The following is a 25,247-nucleotide window of genomic DNA, read 5'->3' as shown; positions in this document are numbered from 1 at the left end:
TTCTTCCCAGTCAGATGATATCTGATTGCCTACTGCTGAAGTGTTACGTTTTGTTTTCTATTAGTAAGGTATGACTGAAACCACATTGCAGCACTGCCGGTGACAGAATAATATTTTAATTTACTTAAAAGAATGTTGTTATTCACACAGTCAAACGCCTTTCACAGGTCACGCAATATGCAAGTTGCCTCTAACTTCTTGTCCAATGAATTAAGGACATTTTCGCTCTAAGTGTAAATAGCTTTATCAGTGTCCAGCATCTGGTAATGTAACAGATGACAGATCATTAATATACACAAGAAACAGTAGTGGACCTAGTATGTAACCTTTGAGAAGACCACGTGTAATTTCTTCCCAGTGAGATGATGTCTGGTTGCCTACTGCTGAAGTGTTATGTTTTGTTTTCTATTAGTGAGATATGGCTGAAACCACATTGCAGCACTACCGGTGACAGCATAATATTTTAATTTACGTAAAAGAATGCTATGATTCACAAAGTCAAACGCCTTTGACAGGTCACACAGAATATGCCAGTTGCCTCTAATTTCTTGTTCGAAGAATTGAGGATATTTTCACTGTAAGTGTAAATAGCTTTAACAATGTCAGAATCGTGTATGCGTTCTGTGCATGCATGTTGTGAGGTGAGAGTGAGGTGGCGGCTGCCCTCATTCGGCGGCGCTCGTGTTGCAGGATGTGGCCGGTGCTGGGCGTGGCGCTGGCGACCTTCCTGTGCCTCTCCATCTGCTTCTCCTGCTGCAAGGTCTACTTCATCCGCAGGCGCATGGAGGACGAGGCGGCAGCCACCAGGGCCAGGGCGGCGCGCGGAAACCTCTCCTCCCGTGAGTTGTTCTCCAACCTACCCGCACACCTGCCTCTGCCATCGATCTCTACCGCATTTCGTAATTGTCAAGTTAATAATGCCACCTGTTCATCCTACGATCGTTTTGTAAAATGGTATTCAAAAAGTTCTGATGGTTTTATTCCCGGCGTATAGCCAACGTCAGCGCCGTAGCTACAGTGGCAGCTTGAACTAACAACAGTAAACAAGAAATGTGCATTCGCCCAGCCAATTGTAAGTAGACTGTGTTAAGTAGTGGACGTGCCGCCAAGCTGTTTCAATGTCGTTGTGAGGCACATCATAATGGAGTAATTTCAACGGCATTGCACAACACATCATAATGGAATAATTTCAATGTCGTTGTGTAACATATCATAATTGAATAATTTCAAATTCGTTGTGAAACATATCGTAATGGAATAATTTCAGTGTCATTGTGCAACATATCATAATGGAATAATTTCAAATTCGCTGTGAAACATGTCATAATGGAATAATTTCAATGTCGTTGCACAACATATCATAATGGAGTAATTTCAGTGTTGTTGTACAACATATGGTAATGGAATAATTTCAATGTCGTTGTGCAACATATCGTAATGGAATAATTTCAATGTCGTTGCTCAACATATCGTAATGGAATAATTTCAGTCATTGTGCAACATATCATAATGGAATAATTTCAGTGTTGTTGTGCAACATATCGTAATAGAATAATTTCAACGTCGTTGTGCAACATATAGTAATGGAATAACTTCAATCTCGTTGTGCAACATAGCGTAATGGAGTAATTTTAATGTTGTTGTGCAACATATCATAATGAAATAATTTCAAATTCCCTGTGAAACATATCATAATGGAATAATTTCAAATTCGTTGTGAATCGTATCGTAATGGAATAATTTCAATGTTGTTTTGCAACATATCGTAATGGAATAATTTCAATGTCGTTGTGTAACACATCGTAATGTAGTAGCATACACTCTTAGACAAAAACAGAAAAACGACGCAACACGAAGGAATTATCTGAATGCGATAGAAATCAGTACATGTGATGCACATATACACATATAAAGGCAAACAAATGATTACAATTTCTGAGAAATTGGATGATTTATTCTAGAGAAAGAGGTTTAGAATTGTCCAAGCCAATACCCCATTGGTCCACCTCTGACCCCTATGCAAGCAGTTATTTGGCCTGGCACTGATTGATGTTGTTGAATTTAGTCATGAGGAATATCTTGCCATCGTGCCAAATTCTGTCCAATTGGTGCATTAGATCGTCAAAATCCCGACGTGGTTTGACAGACTTATCCAAACATTCTCAACTGACAGTGAACACACAGTGCGAAGTGGGGCGATCATTATGTTGTAGAAACAATTCAAAAGGCATGGTCGCTTAAATGCTGTTTACTGGATAACCGGTTTCTACACACTAAAGGTGCCATCATTGGATCTGAATGTAGCATAAGGGGATAGGACGTCAAACGGGCCGACTTGGAGCAGGAGTGCCACCATAAGACATTTTAATTTCCACTGTCTATACTTTTACAAGTAAATTCATAAAACTTTGTCATCATGACCAGCATGGATTCAGGATTCACACTCGTAACAGCGGAAGTTCAAAAAGATAACAAAATAATTTTTTTACATGTAAAATTTCATCATTTTTTTCCACTTACTATTGGCTGCATTTGTTGCTCTATGTACACTTTTCTTCATAAGTAAGAGAGACTGTTCGATGAATTTTGCACAGCATACAAACCATACTTACAGGTGTCTGAAATTCTAGAATCTATTTAATTTATGAAGAAATGAATGAGCTGTTACGTTTTAAACTTTATGTTTAGAAAAAAAATCAAATTTTGTAGTTAATTATCTCAATTTTCACCACAGTTTTTCATAGATTTGGAAAATTCTAGAGTTTCATACACCTGTAAGAATGGTTTGTATGCTGCGCAAAATTCATCAAAGAATCTCTCTTACTTGTGAAGAAAAATGTACCTATAGCAACAAATGCAGCCAACAGTAAGTGAAAAAATGATCAAATTTCATATCTAAACCAAATATTTTGTAAGTTTTTGCACTTCCACTGCAATGAGTGTGAATCCTGAGTCCTTCCTCGTCATGCTGACAAATTTGTATTAATTTATTTGTAAAAGTACAGACAGTAGAGAATAAAATGTCCTGGGGTGCCTCTCCTGCTCCAAGTTGGCCCGTTTGACGTCCTACCCCCTTAATATGATTTTGTGACAATGATTTTATATTAGCTGATCTGCCCCATGTATCGCTATATCCAAATGGTTTATAAATGTTAAGCTACGTTCAGATCCTATGATGACACCTTTAGTGTGTTGAGACCAGTTACCCCTAAACAGTATTTAAGGGATCTTGGCTTTTGAATTATTTCTATTCTCAACTGGGGAGGGATCAGGAGTTTGGCAAGCAATACAAACTCTCCCCGTATGCGGTCTGGCATTATTTTGCTGCAATGCAAGCAAAGGACGGCTTGTCATGAAAGGCAACAAAAGTATCGTAGACTTAGCGCTGTGCTATGGATGACAACCAAAGGGATCCTGCTATAAAAAGAAATGGTACTGTAGTCCATCACTCCTGGTTGTCTGCTCGTATGACGGGCAACAGGCAGGTTCGTATCCCATCGCTGTCTGGGGCATTTCCAGACATGTCTTCGGCCTGTAATCTCATACACTGGAGTAGAATTGTCTTCAGTGATAAGTGCCGCTTCGAACTGAGCCGTGATGACCAGTGAAGACGCATCTGGAGGTAAAGCTCTCCCGCACAAGGTAAGAGTTTGTACTGCTCGCCTTGGTGCATTCCGAACTCGAACTCCACCAGCAAGGTCGCCAGACCTCTCCCCGACTGACAACGTTTGGAGCATTACTGGCAGCGCCCTCCAACCACGTTGGGATTTTGACGATCTGACACTCCTATTGGACAGAATTTGTGTACGATATCTCTCAAGAGGATATCCAACAGCCCTGTTAAACACTGACAAGCCGAGTGTCTGTATATGTACATAGGATCTACCGACTTCTGTCCCATTCGGATAATCCCTCCGTGGTTTGCCCCTTGTTTATTTCTCTTTTTCGTTCAAATAGCTCTAACCACTACTGGACTTAACATCTGAGGTCATCTGTTCTCTAGACTTAGAACTACTTAAACCTGACTAACCTAAGGACATCACACACATCCATGCCCAAGGTAGGATTCGAACCTAGCAGCAGCGGTTTTCCGGACTTAAGCGCCTAGAACAGCTCTAACACAGTGGCCGGCCTTTTGTATTGGTCTTAAATAAAGTGTTGAAGAAATTCTTCAGACTTTTCTGCAGACTATAAATCTAATCTGTAGGAATCAGCATGGGTTTAGAAAACGACGATCGTGTGAAAAGCAGCTCGCGCTATTCGTCCACGAGACTAAGAGGGCCATAGACACGGGTTCCCAGGTAGATGCCGTGTTTCTTGACTTCCTCCAGGCGTTTGATACAATTCCCCACAGTCGTTTAATGAACAAGGTATGAGCATATGGACTGTGAGACCAATTATGTTACCGGATTGAAGAGTTCCTAGATAACAGAACGCAGCACGTCATTCTCAATGGAGGGAAGTCTTCTGAAGTAAGATTGATTTCAGGTGTGCCGCATGGGAATGTCGTAGGACCGTTGCTATTCACAATATACATAAATGACCTTGTGGATAACATCGAAAGTTTACTGAGGCTTCTTGCGGATGATGCTGTAATATATAGAGAGGTTTGTATCAAGGGAAAATTGTACTGAAATGCAGGTGGATCTGCAACAAATTGACGCATTGTGCAGGGAATGGCAGCTCAATCTCAATGTAGACAAGCGTAATGTGCTGCGAATACATAGAAAGAGAGATCCTTTATCATTTAGCTACAATATAACAGGTCAGCAACTGGAAGCAGTTAATTCCATAAATTATCTGGGAGTACGCATTAGGAGTGATTTAAAATGGAATGACCATCTAAAATTAATCGTCGGTAAAACTGATGCCAGTATGAGATTCATTGAAAGAATCCTAAGGAAATGCAATCCGAAAACAAAGGAAGTAGGTTACAGTGCGCTTGTTCGCCCACTGCTTGAATACTGCTCACCGGTGAGGCATCTGTACCAGATAGGGTTGATAGAAGAGATAGAGAATATCCAACGGAGAGTAGCGCGCTTCGTTTCAGGATCATTTAGTAATCGCGAAAGCGTTAAGCATATGATAGATAAACTCCAGTGGAAGACTCTGCAGGAGAGATGGTCAGTAGTTCGGTGCGGGCTTTTGTTGAAGTTTCGAGAACATACCTTCACCGAGGAGTCAAACAGTATATTGCTCCCTTCTACGTATATCTCGTGAAGAGACCATGAAGATAAAATCAGAGATTAGAGCCCACACGGAGGCATACCGACAATCCTTTCCACGAACAATACAAGACTGGAATAGAAGGGAGGACCGATAGAGGTACTCAAGGTACCCTCCGCCACACACCGTCAGGTGGCTTGCGGAGTATGGATGTAGATGGAGTATCTTTTGAAAAAGATAAAAGTGTGCACGAAGTTCGCCCAGCACACCTAGACTCCTCAAGACAAGCAACGACTTGTGGACGCCCGCCGCGGATTGACTGAAATGTAAAACAAAGAACGACCCTTTTCTACAGTGAGTCATCAGAGAAGACCCATACAATGCTAAATACGGTGCAGTAAAGCCGTTGAAATTCAAAACAACTACTAGTCGTCTCGGAATCAGTTAACAAGCGTCCTGTATGCTTTTCAAGCGAACCTTAGACCACAGTTCTTGCAAGATAGCGCCAAGTCCAAGTAACGGTGGTGGAGGTGGACCGTGATTATGCGCGTTTATCCCCAAAGTAAAACCAGGAGAGATGCGACAGTTCATTCTCGTGCTCACATAACCGGTTTAGGACTATGCGAGTCGTGCGAACAGGCACCCTGTCGTTTCGGAACGGAGCAGAACCATATGGAAACAAACGTCGTACTGTGGGATGGACATTAATTCTTGGCAGTCAAGCGATCATCTAGAATAATCAGCCAGAAGTTGTAAATAGTGTTGAAACGTCCCCTGTGAAAAATTATACACGACTGTGCTTAAACTGACACACAATATTTTTAGCGCAACGCAATCTGACTTTCAATAATGCCTACAAAAGAATGGCCCTGACTAACATTAACCTATACCTTTCACAAATCACTTACCTCACAAAAAATCTTCGTTACTCGAACTACTGCAATACAGCGAGCACCACTACTGCCAGCTAAATAAAAGATTCTAACTACGGAAGGCACTAACTACTAATAGGTATAGTTAGCAAATGAAAGATTTTAATAGAGAACAAACAGTGTATTTACCTTAATAGTCAAAATATATATGATAGTTCATGACATCCAGTCTTACAAATTACAAAACTCCGCCATCTCTCTCCCCACGTCCACCACTGCTGGCGGCTCACCTCCAACTGCGCAACGCTACGCACTGTTAGCATCCAGCTGCCGCTGCCCAACACTACAATGGCAGACAACAATGCAAACCAGCCACAGACTGCACACAGCACAGCCAGTGATTTTTCATACTGAGCGCTACGTGGCGTTACCGATAAGAAAACGTAAACAGCCTACTTACATAGCCCCCATGCTCCCCACAAAAAAATTTAGAAATTGTTTTGGGCAGTGGCCAATACAGATTTAAAAATTTCTTTTCATAATTATGATTACAATAGCAAAGAAATCAAATGCACACACTTATAGATACAATGTTGGTCAAAAGCTAAAATTTTCTCACAGTCCATATAGACAGTCCTGATCATTCATCACAGTAAAATAGTAGTGTTTTTCTCAAAGCCTGAGCAATATAAGAAAATGTACACAGAATTAGTGGATTTCCATGCAGTCTTGAAGAAGTAGTGTTGTCCTTCCAACGGAAATACAGTGCTGAATCTTGACATGCAGACAGGTAATGGGCCCCAACAGAGCAAACCCACAGCAGAGTCAGTCGAAGTTTTGAAGAATATTGGTAGGTAGGTCAACACAGAGTAGACCCATTGTAGTACCTGGTAGAGATTACGGTATTGGTGGGCCATCAGAGGTGCAGACCCACTGCAGTCCTTGTAGAAATAATGGCATTGGGGAGTCATCAAAGGTGTAGACCCACTTCAGTCCTTGTAGAGTTAGCCAGCAGCCATCTGTTTGACTGTGCAGGCGCACAATCACCATTGAAGAGTCTTGCGGATAATATAGCAAGTCCATAACCCACCACTTGTCCACTCACAAAGTTTTTTGGAATTGTCCTTAGAACCAGCAATTCTGTTAACCAGTCCCTTGCTGAATTATCAATACACTTGCAAACACTATCAGTCCCTACTTCTCACATATTGTCCATATACTATGACCAACAGAAACGTGTGCAGTGAAATGTAATTTACAAGTTACTTAATTTGATGAACTGGTATCAATTACAATTTTATAACATGAGAATACAATAACAAAGGTACAAAATGTATCATTAAAGAACATAACAATACAGATAACATTTGTAGTAGTACAGGCTTTACAAAAGAATCGAAATAGCAAATACATCAGTGTTACAAAAATTACGACATAAGTACATACATAAAAGATCAGAATAACTTTTGAAACATCAACTTCACACATGAGTATTAGAACAAAACAGAATAAATAATGTGTAAACATCTTTACAAAGTAAATAACATGTTATTGATGCAAATTATATTTGAGGATAACAGTATTCCTCATCATAGTGAATGTAGCTTAGTATTAGAAAAATTCTGCAACATAAGTCTTATCAGATAAACATATAAAGACAGAAAGAACATAAATACACAAGGGTACACAAACACATAGTGGGATAACACAAGGAAAGGGCAGGGTTTGTTTTACTGCAGTATTTTGCAATCAAAGCTTTCTTTACTTCTCGGAGATCTCCCTTCGTTCTTCATTATTTCCAAAAAGTCCTATATATACCTGCTTTCTGTACTTTTCTCATATAACCTCTCAGTGCATTTCTTCAAATTCATCGCAACTCATTCTCTTATATAGGTTACCCCCTCTTAAGCTAACTTAAATCTACTGAGCTCAGATGCTTAACTAAGGGACGAGGTAATGCAGCAGCACAAAACAGTTTACACAAACAGCAATGATAACAAAATGGAAATTGCCAAAAAAAGGCAGCAATATTACAACTAATATAAGGCAATGCGCAGCAAACAAGAAAAATAAATCAGTAATAAAATTAGCTTAACCTAGTAATAAAAAGTGACATTCAGTAGCACTATGAATGGCAAACAGCCGCAGCAAATGCTATAACTTATACTTAAACATGACAAAGCTCAAGCAGAAGAAATGTTACACTAAAGACAACAATGCAGATAAGGACAATGTCTATTCACATCTTAATGTCAACGCTATTAATGTGGTGCACCACAAAAACTAATGCTACAACAAATTACCAAGTACTTTAAAATAAAATTATATATACAGTTACTGTTACTAGTCCCTTCTTATTGTTCTTTCCTTTCCAAGCGCTCTTTTTTTTCTTTTTTTTTTTTTTGAAGAATGTGGATCATAAAATTATTATTAACAGATCTTAATAGTCAAAATATATATGATAGTTCATGACATCCAGTCTTACAAATTACAAAACTCCGCCATCTCTCTCCCCACGTCCACCACTGCTGGCGGCTCACCACCAACTGCGCAACGCTACGCGCTGTTAGCATCCAGCTGCCGCTGCCCAACACTACAATGGCAGACAACAATGCAAGCCAGCCACAGACTGCACACGGCACAGCCAGTGATTTTTCATACAGAGCGCTACGTGGCGTTACCAATAAGAAAACGTAAACAGCCTACTTACAGTGTGAAACAGCAACTCTTCAGGCTTTCCCGACGAGATCTTGACATGTGTAATAATCGAGTCTACTGCCAGATGTTTGTGTTGCTCTGGCACAATATTTCGTCCATGTAACTTGTTGCCTTCTTCAGGTGATACCTGAGACTGCCGTATTGGAGGATCTTGTCCAGAACGGAACGCCAAACGCGAGTCCGGCCCCAGACAACTGCCACGACCACATATGGTGGACGAGCCGGGCTCGGACGTCCGTGGGAGCACCAGGGAACGGCCAGAACCTCAGGAGCAGCAGCAGGCGGCCGCGGACCGCAAATGGAACGCCCGACACAGGACGGGCCTCTGACAGCTGCCATAGATGGCGACCAAGTCGGGCGCGGATGTCCGAGGGAGCACTGAGGAAGAGACAACACATCACAGGCAGCGCCAGGCGGGCGCGGATGGTTGAGAGAGCGCCCATCGCCCTCTGAGCATAAATACTGGACAATATCCTCCAATACGGCAGTCTCAGGAAGCACCTGAAGAAGGCAACGAGTTACGTCGCCGAAATATTGTGCCAGAGCGACACAAACATCTGGCAGTAAGCCCGATTATTCCACATGTCAGTGTGAAACACCTCATTCGACCAAACGACTTTCTCCAGTAGCTCCACAGTCCAGGTTTTAAGGTTTCAGCACCACGTTTTTCTATTCCGGGCATTTGCCTCAGAGATGAGTGGTTTTGTAATTCCTGCTCGCCCGTGCGGTTCCCTGTTTATGGCTTTCACTTCGTGTTGTTTTCGTTCTGACCGCGTTCGCGAGTACGGTAATACTGTTCTGCAGTAACCTTGTAGTTGTGGTCCCGTTACATTTCGCCACAAATACTCTTCAATAATCTTGCGTCACGATTAATCAACAAACACTTTCGTGAGCGTTGTAATTTAGTGTATTCGGCCATAATGCTCTCACAACCATGCAGGACACTGCTATGACTCTGACCGACACTTGTAACGTATTGAGGATACGCTGCAGGTGCCGTTCGTGGTCAAATATAGAAGTGCAATATGCACGCTTGGCTAGCGTCTCCACTTCTAGAATTTTCCATATTTTTGTACAACCGCTGTTTACGCTAATCATGATTCTGCCGCGAAGAATACCTCCGATATTACATTAAAGATATTATGGTAATCTCAATAGTACAGTTTATACAAAAACGAATAAAACTGCCTTAAGTTGGATATATCTCTGTTTTTTTAAATATTTCAGTAACCAATAATAACTATAATTACAAATGTATTTTAATAACACGTGACTTCAAAAGAACAAACCACAATAGAAAGCACTGATGCTCAAATCCTTACAGGCACTGAAAGTCAGAAATAAGATCAGCTGAAATGGTTCAGATAGTTATGAGCACTATAGGACTTAACATCTGAGGTCATCAGTCCCCTATAACTTAGAACTACTTAAACTTATCTAAGGACATCACACACATCCATGCCCGTAACATTATTCGAGCCTGAGACCGTAGCGGTCGCGCGGTTCCAGACTGAAGCGCCTAGCTCAGCGGAAATTTTTGCGAATGACCTAATGATGTCCAGAAAAGATAGGCTAAATACAGTTGACAGTGGCGTGTTTGTTACTGCTAGAAGTAGTTTATCTTTTAGCGAAATTGAAGTGAACAGCCCCTGTGAGTTAGTATGGGTAGAGGTTATTCTTGGCAACCGGAATAAAATAATAATTGGATCCTTTTACCGGCCTCCCAGCTCAGACGATACAATTTATGGAATATTCCAAGCGTATTTGAGTATAATTTCAAACGGGTATCCGATTCATACAACTATAGTTGGTGGTGACTTCAATTTACCCTCGATATGTTGTCGAAAATATATGTTTTAAGTCCGGAGGTAGCTTAAAACGCCTTTTCTGGTAATTATTTCTAGCAGTTAGTTTACGAGCTTACTCGAACAGTGAACGGTTGTGAAAACAACAAATAATTCTGAGCCAATAACGATCATCAAAACGGGTACAGGTGTTAGTGAACTCAGCGTTGTCGTAGCAATACTGAATACCATGACTCCTAAATCCTCCAAAAATAAAGAAAAAGTGTAGCTGTTCAAAAAAGGAAATAAAAATTCGCTTCACGCCGCCCTGAGAGATAATCTTCACTCCTTCCTAATTAACAATGTAAGTGTAGACCAGATGTGGCTTCAATTCAAAGAAATATTATCGACAGCAACTGAAAGAGTTATACCAAGTAAATTAATAAACTAAGAAGCTAATCCTCCATGGTACACAGAACATGTCAGACCTCTGTTGCAGAAACAACGAAAAAAGCACACTAAATGTAAACGAACGCAAAATTCCCAAGATTGGCGATCTTTTGCTGAAGCTCGAAATTTAGCGCGGACTTGAATGCGAAATGCTTATAATAGTTTCCACAGTGAATCTTTGTCTCGAAGCCGGCCGCGGTGGTCTCGCGGTTCTAGGCGCGCAGTCCGGAACCGTGCGACTGTTACGGTCGCAGGTTCGAATCCTGCCTCGGGCATGGATGTGTGTGATATCCTTATGTTAGTTAGTTTTAAGTATTTCTAAGTTCTAGGGGACTAATGACCATAGCAGTTGAGTCCCATAGTGCTCAGAGCCATCTGAACCATCTTTGTCTCGAAACCTGGCAGAAAATCCAAAGAGATTCTGGTCGTATGTGAAGTATGCTAGCGGCAAGACACAATTAATGCCTTCCCTGCGGGATAATAATGGAAATACTATCCATGACAGTCCTGTTAAATCAGAGTTGCTGAACACAGCGTTCCGAAAGTCCTTCACCAAAGAAGACGAGTTAAACATTCCAGAATTCGAATCAAGAAAAGCTGCCAACATGTGTAACTTAGAAGTAGATATCCTCGGAGTTGCGAAGCAACTTAAATCACCCAATAAAAGCAAGTCTACCTTTCCAGATTCTATACCTATTAGGTTCCTTTCAGAGTATGCTGATACAATAGTTCAATACCTAACAATCAAGAAAAGCAATAGGGAGTAATGGACTAAATTACAGGTCCATATCATTACTGTCGATATGAAACAGGATTTCGGAACATACATTATGTTCGATCATTATGGATTACCTCGAATGGAATGGTCTACTGATACACAGTCAATATGGATGTAGAAAAAATGGTTCTTGTGAAACACTACTAGCTCTTCACTCACACAGGATGCTGAATGGTATTGACAAGGGATTTCAAGTTTATTCCGTATTTCTAGTTTTCCAGAAGGCTTTTGACACCGTACCTCTTAGTGATTTCCTGTCGGAGATGCCACAGTTAGGAAACGACGGAAAGTCATCGAGTAAATCAGAAGTGTTTTCTGGCATTCCCCAAGGTAGTGTCATACTGCTGCTCCTTATATAAATAAACGATTTGAGAGACATGTCAGGAGCCGTCTTAGGTTGTTTGTAGATGATGCTGCCGTTTATCATCTAGTAAAGTCATCAGAAGATCAAAACAAGCTGCACAAAGATTTAGAATAGATATCTGTATGGTGGGAAAACTGGCAATTGACCCTGAATAAAGAAAAGTGTGAGGTATGAGTGCTAAAAGGTATCCGTTACCCTTCGGGTACTTGATAAATCAGTCAAATCTAAAGGCCGCATACTCAATTAAATACCTAGGAATTACAATTACGAACAAATTGAATTGGGAAGAACACGGAAAATGTTGTACGGAAGGTGAACCAAAGAGTGTCTTTTATTGGTACAACACTCAGAAAATGCAGCAGATCTACTAAAGAGACTTCCCACACAACGCTTGTCCGTCTATTTCTGAAATACTGCTGCGCGCTGTGGGATCCTTACCAGATAGGATTAACACCGACAAAATTCAAAGAAGGGAACTCTGTTTTGTCTTATCGAGGAAAAGGGGACATCATCAAATCAAAGGCGTTTCGCGTGGTGGAGGGATCTTCTCTCGAAATTTCAATCGCTTGTTTTGTCCTCGGAATGCAAAAATGTTTTGAGGCCGACCTACATAAGGAGAAAAAATAATCTTAATAAAATAAGAGAAATCAGAGCTCGCACGGGAAGATATAGGTGCTCGTTTCTCCGGGCACTGTTCGAGAGCGGAATAGCAGAGAATTATTCTGAAGATGGCTCGAAGAGTCCTCTGGTCGGCATTTAATCGTGCTTTGAAGAGTAGCCTTGTAGATGTAGTTGTTAATATGCGCAATGTTTTTGAATTACAACATTCGAGTGTAGGCAAAATTTACACAGGCATTTCATATTGATATATTCGTGTACATGGTTTACATTTCAGGCAAGTTATAAATAAATGTGTAATAAATTGGATTCGTAGCATTAGGCATCGTTTTAATTACTGAAATAGTGTATCGTGTTATTTACTAGCAACGAAATCTAGCCCTGACCAGTTTCATTACGAGATGAAGCATTAATTTATAGTGTATGTAAGAATTCGACAATTTTACACTCGAAATCGCCACTAAAAGGAACGTACGGAGACAGGAACCTAGTTTAAATATCCTCTTGGATTGTATGCGTCACTTATCACGTCCCAGCAGACTCATGGTGAATTCGTCACAGTCCTGCTGTTACATAGTGTGCATGACCATCAATGTTGGTAGAACTTGGCACTTCTCGTCACGTGCTGAAATGTAACGTCTCTGAATTTTTCACCTGAAAACGCTCAAAACGTTTTAAGTAAAAGAAACTTTATTAACATTCTACATCTGTATTTTTCATGTCTACTTATTTATTTCTCAACTTAGTCACGTTGGTGACGAATAAATTTCTCAACGAGATACCGTCACTACAGAATGTCTGACTTTGTTGATGGAGCCACAATGTCACCTCTGTTTACACCTCTCAATCACTACCAAAGTGAAGTCCTCGAAGATTTGGAAAATAGGTGAAAACTGGACGAGACCAAGTCGGGACTGCATAGTTGATGATTGATGACAGCGAACCCAAGGCGTCGGATTGTTCCAGACATCGCAGCATTGTCATGCTGAAGGAGAGAGTGTTCTATATGTGTACGAACTCTTGGAATTCGAAACTGGATTACGTTACACACCGCCAAGCTACACGCTACAATTCAAATCCCTCTAGTGGCAGAAGCTTGCAGATATGTGTACATGAAGAATAAAGACGTAGGATATTAATTAGCTTTATTTAATAAGCTGTAGCAGCTTTCACATACAAAATTTTATGGCATTACTTTTCAGCTCAGTCTCATACAAACAAACTCCAAACAAGCCCTATTACAGCGCGTGATGTGTGCATCTGCAGCAGTACTAGGGAGCAATATCAAAACATTTCTTCTGAGAGACATCGCATAAAATTGCTGTTGGCTGTGAATTAGTTGTCAGTGCTATAATATGTCAGATAAATATTACAGTTGTAGTGTTGTGAATTTGTCTATAGTCGGTAATGAAGGCATAGTCTTTAATATATTAAATGTGACGATACTGAGACCATATGCTAATGGCAGTAGCAGATTAGGAAGAAAGATCAACACACAACCTTTTCTTAAAAAATCAGTAAACTTTTCATTTGCTCATTGAAGTACAATAAATGCTGCGGAATATATTCTTATTAATACAAATTTACTTGAATTAATTTAAATAAAAGACGAGAAACTCTGCTAAAATTCAGGAAAGAAGATCTTTATAATCATCACTTTATTGTAAATTATTTTTTAAGAAAAAAGACAAGAAGCTCTGCTTCTTTGCTTTGACAAATGAGATCGTTGTAATCAGCAGTCTACCAGCAACTATTTTTTTAAAGAACGGGATCAGGTAAATCTGCCAGTCATGTACAAGTAATATGATTACGATATTGTTAACGCTGACCGGCACCTTGAAATCATCTCGTAATTAAAATTCAAACCCTCCAAAGGACCCAAGAACACCACTGTTGAAGTATAATACATAAAAACGTTAAAGGTTAACCGTATTAATACCAATTCCGTTGTATCAATACCTCTTGTAACAATTACTGCGTTGTCACTTGTACACGCCAGCCTTCTCTGAAACTTAAGTACTTTTGGAAAAGTTAAAATGATTGTTTTACACACACGTACAACACAGAGTTGATGCCTGTACTATCAAACAAGATATAAAATCACACTAAATTCTCAGCATTGCAAGGAGCAAAGCGAGGTAGATAGTCATGAACAATCACATGTTGTTGTTCTTGCGGTCTTCAGTCTAGAGACTGGTTTGATGCAGCTCTCCATGCTACTCTATCCTGTGCAAGCTTCTTTATCTCCCAGTACTTAATGCAACCTACATCCTTCTGAATCTGCTTAGTGTATTCATCTCTTCGTCTCCCTCTATGATTTTTACCCTCCGCGCTGCCCTCCAGTACTAAATTGGTAATCGCTTGATGCCTCTGAATATGTCCTACCAACCGATCCCTTCTTCTAGTCAAGTTAAGCCACAAATTGCTCTTCTCCCCAATTCTGTTCAGTACCTCCTCATTAGTTATCTGATCTACCCATCCAATCTTCAGCATCCTTCTGTAGCAACACATTTCGAAAGCTTCTATTCTCTTCTTGTCTAAACTATTTATCGTGCACGTTTCACTCCCATACATGGCTACACTCCATACAAATGCTTTCAGAAAAGACACCCTGACACTTAAATCTATGCTCGATGTTAACAAATTTTTCTTCTTCAGAAACGCTTTCCTTGCCATTGCCAGTCTACATTTTATATCCTCTCTACTTCGACCATCATCAGTTATTTTGCTCCCCAAATAGCAAAACACATTTACTACTTTAAGCGTTTCATTTCCTAATCTAATACCCACAGCATCACCCGATTTAATTCGACTACATTCCACTATCCTCGTTTTGCTTTTGTTGATGTTCCTCTTACATCCTACTTTCAAGACACTGTCCTTTCCGTTCAGCTGCTCTTCCAGGTCCTTCGCTGTGTCATCGGCGAACCTCAAAGTTTGAATTTCTTCTTCATTGATTTTAATTCCTACTCCGAATTTTTGCCGGCCGCGGTGGTCTCGCGGTTCTAGGCGCGCAGTCCGGAACCGTGCGACTGCTACGGTCGCAGGTTCGAATCCTGCCTCGGGCATGGATGTGTGTGATGTCCCTAGGTTAGTTAGGTTTAAGTAGTTCTAAGTTCTAGGGGACTAATGACCACAGCAGTTGAGTCCCATAGTGCTCAGAGCCATTTGAACCAACTCCGAATTTTTATTTTGTTTCCTTTACTGCTCCGTCTATATGCAGATTGAATAACATCTGGGATAGGCTACAACATTGTTATCACATATAACTGGTAATTATTCTTGTCTAACAAAGGTTGCATTAATATCGGAAGATCCACAGCTTGCACTGCCTTACATATTAAGTTTGTTCATAAGTTTGTAGCGTTATTGTTTTGCATGTTGGTATTGAGGTTGCTACAGGTTTATTTACCGATTTTCATTTTCTATTTGTGCTTCACTGTTGCTATTTGAGTTTACATATTGTCATTTTTTCGTTTGGAGAAACTGAGTAGAGCAGTGAACGTTAGAAAATGGAGTGCCCAGTGGAGAAATCGCAATATTTCCATCATGTTCTTCTGTTTGATTTCAATCGAGGAGTGAGAGCAGAGGAGGCAGTCAGAAATATTTTACGTCGTGTTTGAGGATAATCACATTGGACAGAGCATGGCAAGAAAACGATTTTCTCGTTTTAAGGAGCATCGATTTGACATTAGTGACTCAACGTTCAGAAAGGCCTTCGGAGTTTCATGAGTATCGTTTAAACACATTAATCCACAATGATCCAAGCCAGTGTTCGCGGTAACTGGCAATTGTGACGAACTGTGATCAATCCACCACTCTGCGACATTTTCATCCAGTGGGCAACGTTCCAAAATCAGGTTTTTTATGTACCACATGCTCTAAGCCAAGACCACGAAGACGAGGATCTCTGCTTACTCGTCATCAATTGGTTCGTTACAAGAAATGGTGTCTTATGCTAACATAAAGAACAAAGCAGCAACTCCATGTACAAAGACCTCCGCGCACACACAAAATTTAAGCCGGCCGCAGTGGCCGAGAGGTTCGAATCCTGCCTCGGGCATGGATGTGTCTGATGTCCTTAGGTTACATAGGTTTAAGTAGTTCTGTTCCAGTCTCGTATTCTTCGTGGAAAGAAGGATTGTCGGCATGACTCTGTGTGGGCTCTAATCTCTGATTTTATCCTCATGGTCTCTTCGCGAGATATACGTAGGAGGGAGCAATATACTGCTTGACTCCTCGGTGAAGGTATGTTCTCGAAACTTCACCAAAAGCCCGTACCGAGCTACTGAGCGTCTCTCTTGCAGAAACTTCCACTGGAGTTTACCTATCATCTCCGTAACGCTTTCGCGATTACTAAATGATCCTGTAACGAAGCGCGCTGCTCTTCGTTCGATCTTCTCTATCTCTTCTATCAACCCTATCTGGTACGGATCCCACACTGGTGAGCAGTATTCAAGCGGTGGGCGAACAAGTGTACTGTAACCTACTTCCTTTGTTTACGCACTGTATTTCCTTAGGATTCTTCCAATGAATCTCAGTCTGGCATCTGCTTTACCGACGATCCAATTTATATGATCATTCCATTTTAAATCACTCATAATGCCTACTCCCAGATAATTTGTAGAATTAACTGTTTGCAGTTGCTGACCTGCTATATTGAAGCTAAATGATAACAGATCTTTCTTTCTATGTATTCGCAGCACATTACACTTGTCTCCATAGAGATTCAATTGCCATTCCCTCTACCATGCGTCAATTCGCTGCAGCTCCTACTGCATTTCAGAAGAATTTTCCATTTTACAACCTCTCGATATACCACAGCATCATCCGCAAAAAGCCTCAGTGAACTTCCGATGTCATCCACAAGGTCATTTATGTATATTGTGAATAGCAAAGGTCCCCTTTCGGCACACCTGAAATCACTCTTACTTCGGAAGACTCCTTTCCATTGAGAATGACATGCTGCTTTCTGTTATCTGGAACTCTTCAATCCAATCACACAATTGGTCAAATAGTCCATATGCTCTTACTTTGTTCATTAAACGACTGTGGGGCACTGTATCGAGCGCCTTGAAGAAGCCAAGAAACACAGCATCTACTTGGGAACCCGTGTCTATGGCCCTCTGAGAATCGTGGACGAATAGCGCGAGCTGGGTTTCACACGATCGTCTTTTTCGAAACCCATGCTGATTCCTACAGAGTAGATTTCTAGTCTCCAGAAAAGTCACACGGCGTAATCTGAAGCAATGTTGACAGACTCGCTTCGGCTGGGTGTTATTTCTGGAGAATATCTCCAAATGAGAATATTAAAACTTTCGTTCACATTTCGAGTACAGCCGCTCAAACAACGCTCCAGCAGATCAGATTTACTCAAAAACTTATTTATCTCACTGACGCAACGAAGGGAACGTGAGCGTGGAACCGGTTTCCTAACGCCGAGGTATGACGTGCACAGAATCGCTCACAGAATCGTTACTTTTTGGAGCTGGAACATAATATTTTGGGAAATAATTCCTCAACGTATACACATTCTAATTCCGTAATAAAAAAAGTTTCGATGTTTTCAAACCGTCGCCCTGTCGTACCTCCCTAGAACAAGGATTACCAGGTCTTCACACCTTCATTCCCCCCCTCTGTACCGCCATGGTGAAAAAGTGAAGCGTGTGACAACCTAAAGGGTCTTCCTATGAAAGGGAAGGTTTTTGACACTGTACCACACAAGCAGTTCATAGTGAAATTGAGTGCTTATGGAATAATGTCTCAGTTATGTGACTGGATCTGTGATTTCCTGTCAGATAAGTCGCAGTTCGTAGTAACTGGCGGAAAGTCACTGAGTAAAAGAGAAGTAATTTCTGGCGTTTCCCAAGGTAGTGTTTGCTCTTTCCTATCTATATAAACGATTTGGGAGACAATCTAAGCAGCCATCTTAGGTTGTTTGGGGGCGACTCTGTCGTTTATCAACTAATAAGGTCATCAGAAGATCAAAACTAACTGCAAAACGATTTAGAAAAGGTATCTCAATGGTGCGAAACTTTTCAGTTGACCACAAATAACGAAAAGTGTGAGGTCATCCACATGAGTGCTTGAGGCAATCCGTTAAACTTCGGTTACACGATAAATCAGTTAAATATAAAGGTCGTAAATTCAACTAAATACCCCCATGAACCGTGGACCTTGCCGTTGGTGGGGAGGCTTGCGTGCCTCAGCGACACAGATGGCCGTACCGTAGGTGCAACCACAACGGAGGGGTATCTGTTGAGAGGCCAGACAAACGTGTGGTTCCTGAAGAGGAGCAGTAGCCTTTTCAGTAGTTGCAGGGGCAAAAGTCTGGATGATTGACTGATCTGGCCTTGGAACACTCATCAAAACGGCCTTGCTGTGCTGATACTGCGAACGGCTGAAAGCAAGGTGAAACTACGGCCGTAATTTTTCCCGAGGGCATGCAGCTTTACTGTATGGGTGAACGGTGATGGCGTCCACTTGGGTAAAATATTCTGGAGGTAAAATAGTCCCCCATTCTGATCTCCGGGCGGGGACTACTCAAGAGGACGTTGTAATCATGAGAAATAAAACTGGCGTTCTACGGATCGGAGCGTGGAGTGTCAGATCCGTTAATCGGGCAGGTAGGCTAGAAAATTTAAATAGGGAAATGGATAGGTTAAAGTTAGATATAGTGGGAATTAGTGAAGTTCGGTGGCAGGAGGAACAAGACTTTTGGTCAGGTGAATACAGAATTATAAATACAAAATCAAATAGGGGTAATGCAGGAGGTTTAATAATGAATAAAAAAAATAGAAGAGCCAGTAAGCTGCTACAAACAGCATAGTGAACGCATTATTGTGGCCAAAATAGACACGACGCCCATGCCTACTACAGTAGTACAAGTTTATATGCCAACTAGCTCTGCATATGATGAAGAAATTGAAGAAATGTATGATGAGATAAAAGAAAGTATTCAGGTAGTGAAGGGAGACGAATATTTAATAGTCATGGGTGACTGGAATTCGAGAGTAGGAAAAGGGAGAGAAGGAAACATAGTAGGTGAATATGGATTGGGGGTAAGAAAAGAAAGAGGAAGCCGCCTGGTAGAATTTTGCACAGAGCATAAGTTAATCATAGCTAACACTTGACTCAAGAATCATAAAAGAAGGATGTGTACATGGCAGAATCCTGGAGCTACTAGAAGGCATCAGGTAGATTATATAATGGTAAGAAGGAGATTTAGGAACCAGGTTTTAAATTGTAAGACATTTCCAAGGGCAGATGTGGACGCTGGCCACAATCTATTGGTTAGGAACTGTATATTAAAAATAAAGAAATTGCAAGAAGGTGGGAATTTAAGGAGATGGGACCTGGATAAACTGACTAAACCAGAGGTTCTACAGAGTTTCGGGGAGGACATAAGGGACCAATTGACAAGAATGCGGGAAAGAAATACAGTAGAAGAAGAATGGGTAGCTTTGAGGGATGAAGTAGTGAAGGCAGCAGAGGATCAAGTACCTAAAAAGGCGAGGGCTAGTAGAAATCCTTGGGTAACACAAGAGATACTGAATTTAATTGATAAAAGGAGAAAATATTAAAACGCAGTAAATGAAGCAGGCGAAAAGGAATACAGACGTCTCAAAAATGAGATCGACAGGTAGTACAAAATGGCTAACCTGGGATGGCTAGAGGACAAATGTAAGGATGTAGAGGCTTATCTCACAAGGGGTAAGATAGATACTGCCTACAGGAAAATTAGAGAGACCTTTGGACAAAAGAGAGCCACTTGTATGGATATCAAGAGCTCAGATGGAAACTCAGTTCTACGCAAAGAAGGGAAAGCAGAAAGGTGGAAGGAGTATACAGAGAGTCTATAAAAGGGCGATATACTTGAGGACAATATTATGGAAATGATGAAATGGGAGATATGATACTGCGTGAAGAGTTTGACAGAGCACTGAAGGACCTGAGTCGAAACAAGGCCCAGGGAGTAGACAACATTACATTGGAATTACTGACGGCCTTGGGAGAGCCAGTCCTGACAAAACTCTACCATCTGGTGAGCACGATGTATGAGACAGGCGAAATATCCTCAGACATCAAGAAGCATATAATAATTCCAATCCCAAAGAAAGCAGGTGTTGACAGATGTTAAAATTACCGAACTACCAGTTTAATAAGTCACAGCTGCATAATACTAACGCGAATTCGTCACAGACGAGTGGAAAAGCTGGTAGAAGCCGACCTCGGAGAGATCAGTTTGGATTCCGTAGAAATGTTGGAACACGTGAGGCAATACTGACCCTACGACGTATCTTAGAAAATAGATTAAGGAAAGGCAAACCTACGTTTCTAGCATTTGTAGACTTAGAGAAAACTTTTGACAATTTGACTGGAATGCTCTCTTTCAAATTCTAAAGGTATCAGGGGTAAAATACAGGGAGCGAAAGGCTATTTACAATTTGTACAGAGACCAGATGGCAGTTATAAGAGTCGAGGGGCGTGAAAGGGAAGCAGCGGTTGGGAAGGGAGTAAGATAGGGTTGTAGCCTCTCCCAGATGTTATTCAATCTGTATATTGAACAAGCAATAAAGGAAACAAAAGAAAAGTTTGGAGTAGGTATTAAAATCCATGGAGAAGAAGTAAAAACTTTGAGGTTCGCCGATGACATCGTAATTCTGTCAGAGACAGCAAAGGGCTTGAAAGAGTAGTTGAACGGAATGGACAGTGTCTTGAAAGGAATATATAACATGAACATCAACAAAATCAAAACGAGGATAATGGAGTATAGTCGAATTAAGTAGGGTGATGCTGAGGAAATTAGATTAAGAAATGAGACACTTAAAGTAGTAAAGGAGTTTTGCTATTTGGGGAGCAAATTAACTGATGATTATCGAAGTAGAGAGGATATAAAATGTAGACTGGCAATGGCAAGGAAAGCGTTTCTTAAGAAGAGGAATTTGTTAACATCGAGTATTGATTTAAGTGTCAGGAAGTCGTTTCTGAAAGTATTTGTATGGAGTGTAGTCATGTAGGGAAGTGAAACATAAACGATAAATAGTTTGGACCAGAAGAGAATAGAAGCTTTCAAAATGTTGTGCTACAGAAGAATGCTGAAGATCAAATGGGTAGATCACATAACTAATCAGGAGACATTGAATAGAATTGGAGAGAAGAGAAATTTGTGGCACAACTTGACTAGAAGACAGGATCGGTTGGTAGGGTATATTCTGCGGCATGAAGGGATCACCAACTTAGTATTGGAGGGCAGCGTGGAGTGTAAAATTCGTAGAGGGAGACCAACAGATGAATACACTAAGCAGATTCAGAGGGATGTAGGTTGCAGTAGGTACTGGGAGATGAAGAAGCTTGCACAGGATAGAGTAGCATGGTGAGCTGCCTCGAACCAGTCTCAGGACCCAAGACCACAACAAGAACAACACCTTCATTAATAATTTATTTGATAACCTATTGTCTTTATTTAAGTAAAGATAACAACTTTAGATTCTCAAGTTGTCTGTTTCATATTAAATATTTGTCATACTGATGCGTAGAATTCTTCAAATCTCTCATTTCTTTTTTTTCCCAAGCGATTATTTCCGTATAACTTCCTTGACCTTTGGATCAAAACTTGCAATGTTTTCGGTGTTGCATCCTGCTGGCGCTACACATATCTTCGTTTGTTTCATAGAACGCGCTTCCATCGAATGCTTCTCTCGGCATTCCGCGCCAAAAAATCGTTTCGTACAAGTAATTAAACAAGGAAAATTTTCGTAGCATCCCCCTTATTCTTACTTAAGATAGGTTTATTTTGTTTCCATTTCACTATCACGTTTATAACGTCCTAAGACTTCCATACGGTACTTGTTCCCATTCGTGTCGAAACCAATGGAGGAAAGAAAGAAAACACAAAGTTTTGCCTGCTTATAACTTGTTACACCACGTCGGAACAAGTATGCCGTGACACTTCGACATCAGAACGTGACCTCAGTATGGATGCGTTGGATGTCATGCCTTCATACACGTAACTTGACAGTTGTCACATGTCGTCCATCCTGCCCGACCATCAATCACCCATAAAAAATGTTAAAGAATGCCACTGACCAGTAACGAGACGAATGGCTATGTAGGGGTAGTGTTCAAACGGCTCTGAGCACTAACATCTGAGGTCATCACTCCCCTAGACTTAGAACTACTTAAACCTGACTGACCTAAGGACATCACACACACCCAAGCCAGAGGCAGGATTAGAACCTGCGACCGTAGCAACAGCGCGGTTCCGGACAGAAGCGCCTAGAACCACTCGGCCACAGCGGCCGGCGGGGGTAGTGTCATAGTAGCTGTTGCAAAAGTACCCTTCACCGCACACTGTGAAGGGCCTAGCGGAGTATAGATATGGACGCGGATTCAGATGGATTGATGGAGTCGTATGACCACTTCATTTTTTTTTTCTTTACCGGTAGTTCCATCTCTCTCATTTATTTGACGAGCCAGGGTAAACAGTAGTGAAGGTTTGCAGAGGAAAGTGCCTTGTGGACATAGACCGGGTGGCGGCTAATGAGAGGGTATCTGGCGCCGGTACCGCCGCTTGGCCGATGCCCCGGGCAGACTCCGACATACGAAACCGGGCAGAAGCAGCAGCCTCGGCAGCAGTCTCCCGCCGACATAACGAGATCTTTCTGTCCCACTCCGCCTCTCTCTGCCTCCCTCTTACCTCAGCCCCGCGTGCGGCTCTCGGGTTTCCTTCTGCCTCTGCACTCGGGCTCCTCGTAAGGCACCTCCGTTTGCCGTTATTGAGGCCGGCGATGAGTTTCTGTAATTCTTCTCGATCTCTTGAGCCACGCGCCCCAATTACGCGGCTTCACTGGCGATGCTCCCTTTGTGTGCTCGGCGCGCGTATCGCCCGGATGGCGCCGTTGATTTATATTGCATCGCCGGTCTGCCGTCGAGCTGTAAAGTGGATCTCGGAAAGGGCCAAAGCCGAGATACGTGCCGCTTTTCTCTGTGCCGGCGCTTCACATTCGCGTGTGCAGAAACAGAAGAATCTTTAAATAAGAAATACCCTTGTTACACACCTTTCTTTGTCCACACATGATTGACTATTATGTTAGTCATGTCGGCCTAATACAAAGAGGTAAACGTTTAAAATCTGTTACAATATTGTTCTAGGTTCTAGATCGCATCGTGCTGCAAAACAATATTTCAGTGTTTCAGCCACAAATAAAATGGGATTTTATTGACAGCTCTATGAGAGAAACAATTTATACCATGAGAAAAATTATTTTTTTATGTACTTATTTACAAACAGGTTAATAATATCTTCAAAAAAGTTTGGTGGACGATTTTTCATATTGCCTTACTAGTCGTCGTTTACGCGAAACACACACACACACACACACACACACACACACACACACACACACGTACTTCTGGCTGGAGCATACTACACTTTTGCGATTCGTGAATTGCGTAATTTCATTTTTCTCCACATACTGCGCTAGTTGCCCGTATTTGTATTGGGGTGATATTTTGCCGAGATCTAACTCAGTTACACTAATTTTCTTAGCACACTATTTCATTTATGAAGATAGTAACTGTTCTCGAAAGAACAGATACCGTTGATGACCGTACAGCTTCTCTAGAATAAATGATAATTATAATTGAAACCCTCGGCTGCCGACAGGTGTTGCTGATATGGGAATCGACACCTTAGTGAGCGCGAGTAATGAGTGGCTGGGCAAATATCTATTAGGTACATTACGTATGTAGATTGTGGACAGTTGGGAATGTGGGTCTCACGGGAAGCTTGGTTCAAATGGCTCTGAGCACTATGGGACTCAACTGCTGTGGTCATCAGTCCCCTAGAACATAGAACTACTTAAACCTAACTAACCTAAGGACATCACACACATCCATGCCCGAGGCAGGATTCGAACCTGCGACCGTAGCAGCCGTCCGGACAGCGCGCCTAGAACCGCGAGACCACCGCGGCCGGCTCACGGGAAGCCCTACAGTCGCGCTATTCATCTGTTTCCTCGGTGGCTCAGATGGATAGAGTGTCTGCCATGCAAGCAGGAGACCCAGGGTTCGAGTACTGGTCGGGGCACAGGTTTTCAGCTGTCCCCATCGAGATATATCAACAACACCTGTCGGCAACTGAGGGTTTCAATTAATTACCTTTTAACAATTTCATCATATAGAACCGAATCATTCGAGAAAGGATCATGCAGGCCTACCAACTAATGCTATGCGCAAGTTGGGCTTCCCAAGGATCTTAATCACGAAAAGGAATCAGACGGAACACTTTGAAAATCGTGGTACTTTGGCGTAACACTTTCTTTATTTTGAAGGTTAACAAAAGCTTGCAAATTAGACTACTGCCTTTGTAGGATTTTGGCAACAGTGGCTGCACCGGTTCCCGTGAGATCACAGAAGTTAAGCGCTGTCTGGCGTGGCCGACACTTGGATGGGTGACCATCCGACCCGCCATGCACTGTTGCCATTTTTCGGGG

The 25,247-nt window shown here is 41.6% G+C and overlaps 1 protein-coding gene across 1 annotated transcript in view; it reads left to right on the top strand.

Moving 5' to 3' along the window:
• LOC126272468 (uncharacterized) overlaps window positions 1-25,247 on the top strand; it is a 240,832-nt gene that overhangs the window by 171,947 nt on the left and 43,638 nt on the right. Inside the window, exon 3 of the mRNA XM_049975346.1 lies at window positions 691-839. Coding sequence (XP_049831303.1) covers window positions 691-839 — 149 coding nt within the window. The remainder of the gene's footprint in view (window positions 1-690; window positions 840-25,247) is intronic.

Source organism: Schistocerca gregaria, chromosome 5, assembly GCF_023897955.1.
Source record: "Schistocerca gregaria isolate iqSchGreg1 chromosome 5, iqSchGreg1.2, whole genome shotgun sequence".
Taxonomy (NCBI): domain Eukaryota; kingdom Metazoa; phylum Arthropoda; class Insecta; order Orthoptera; family Acrididae; genus Schistocerca; species Schistocerca gregaria.
This window is presented reverse-complemented; position numbering and strand designations above follow the sequence as displayed.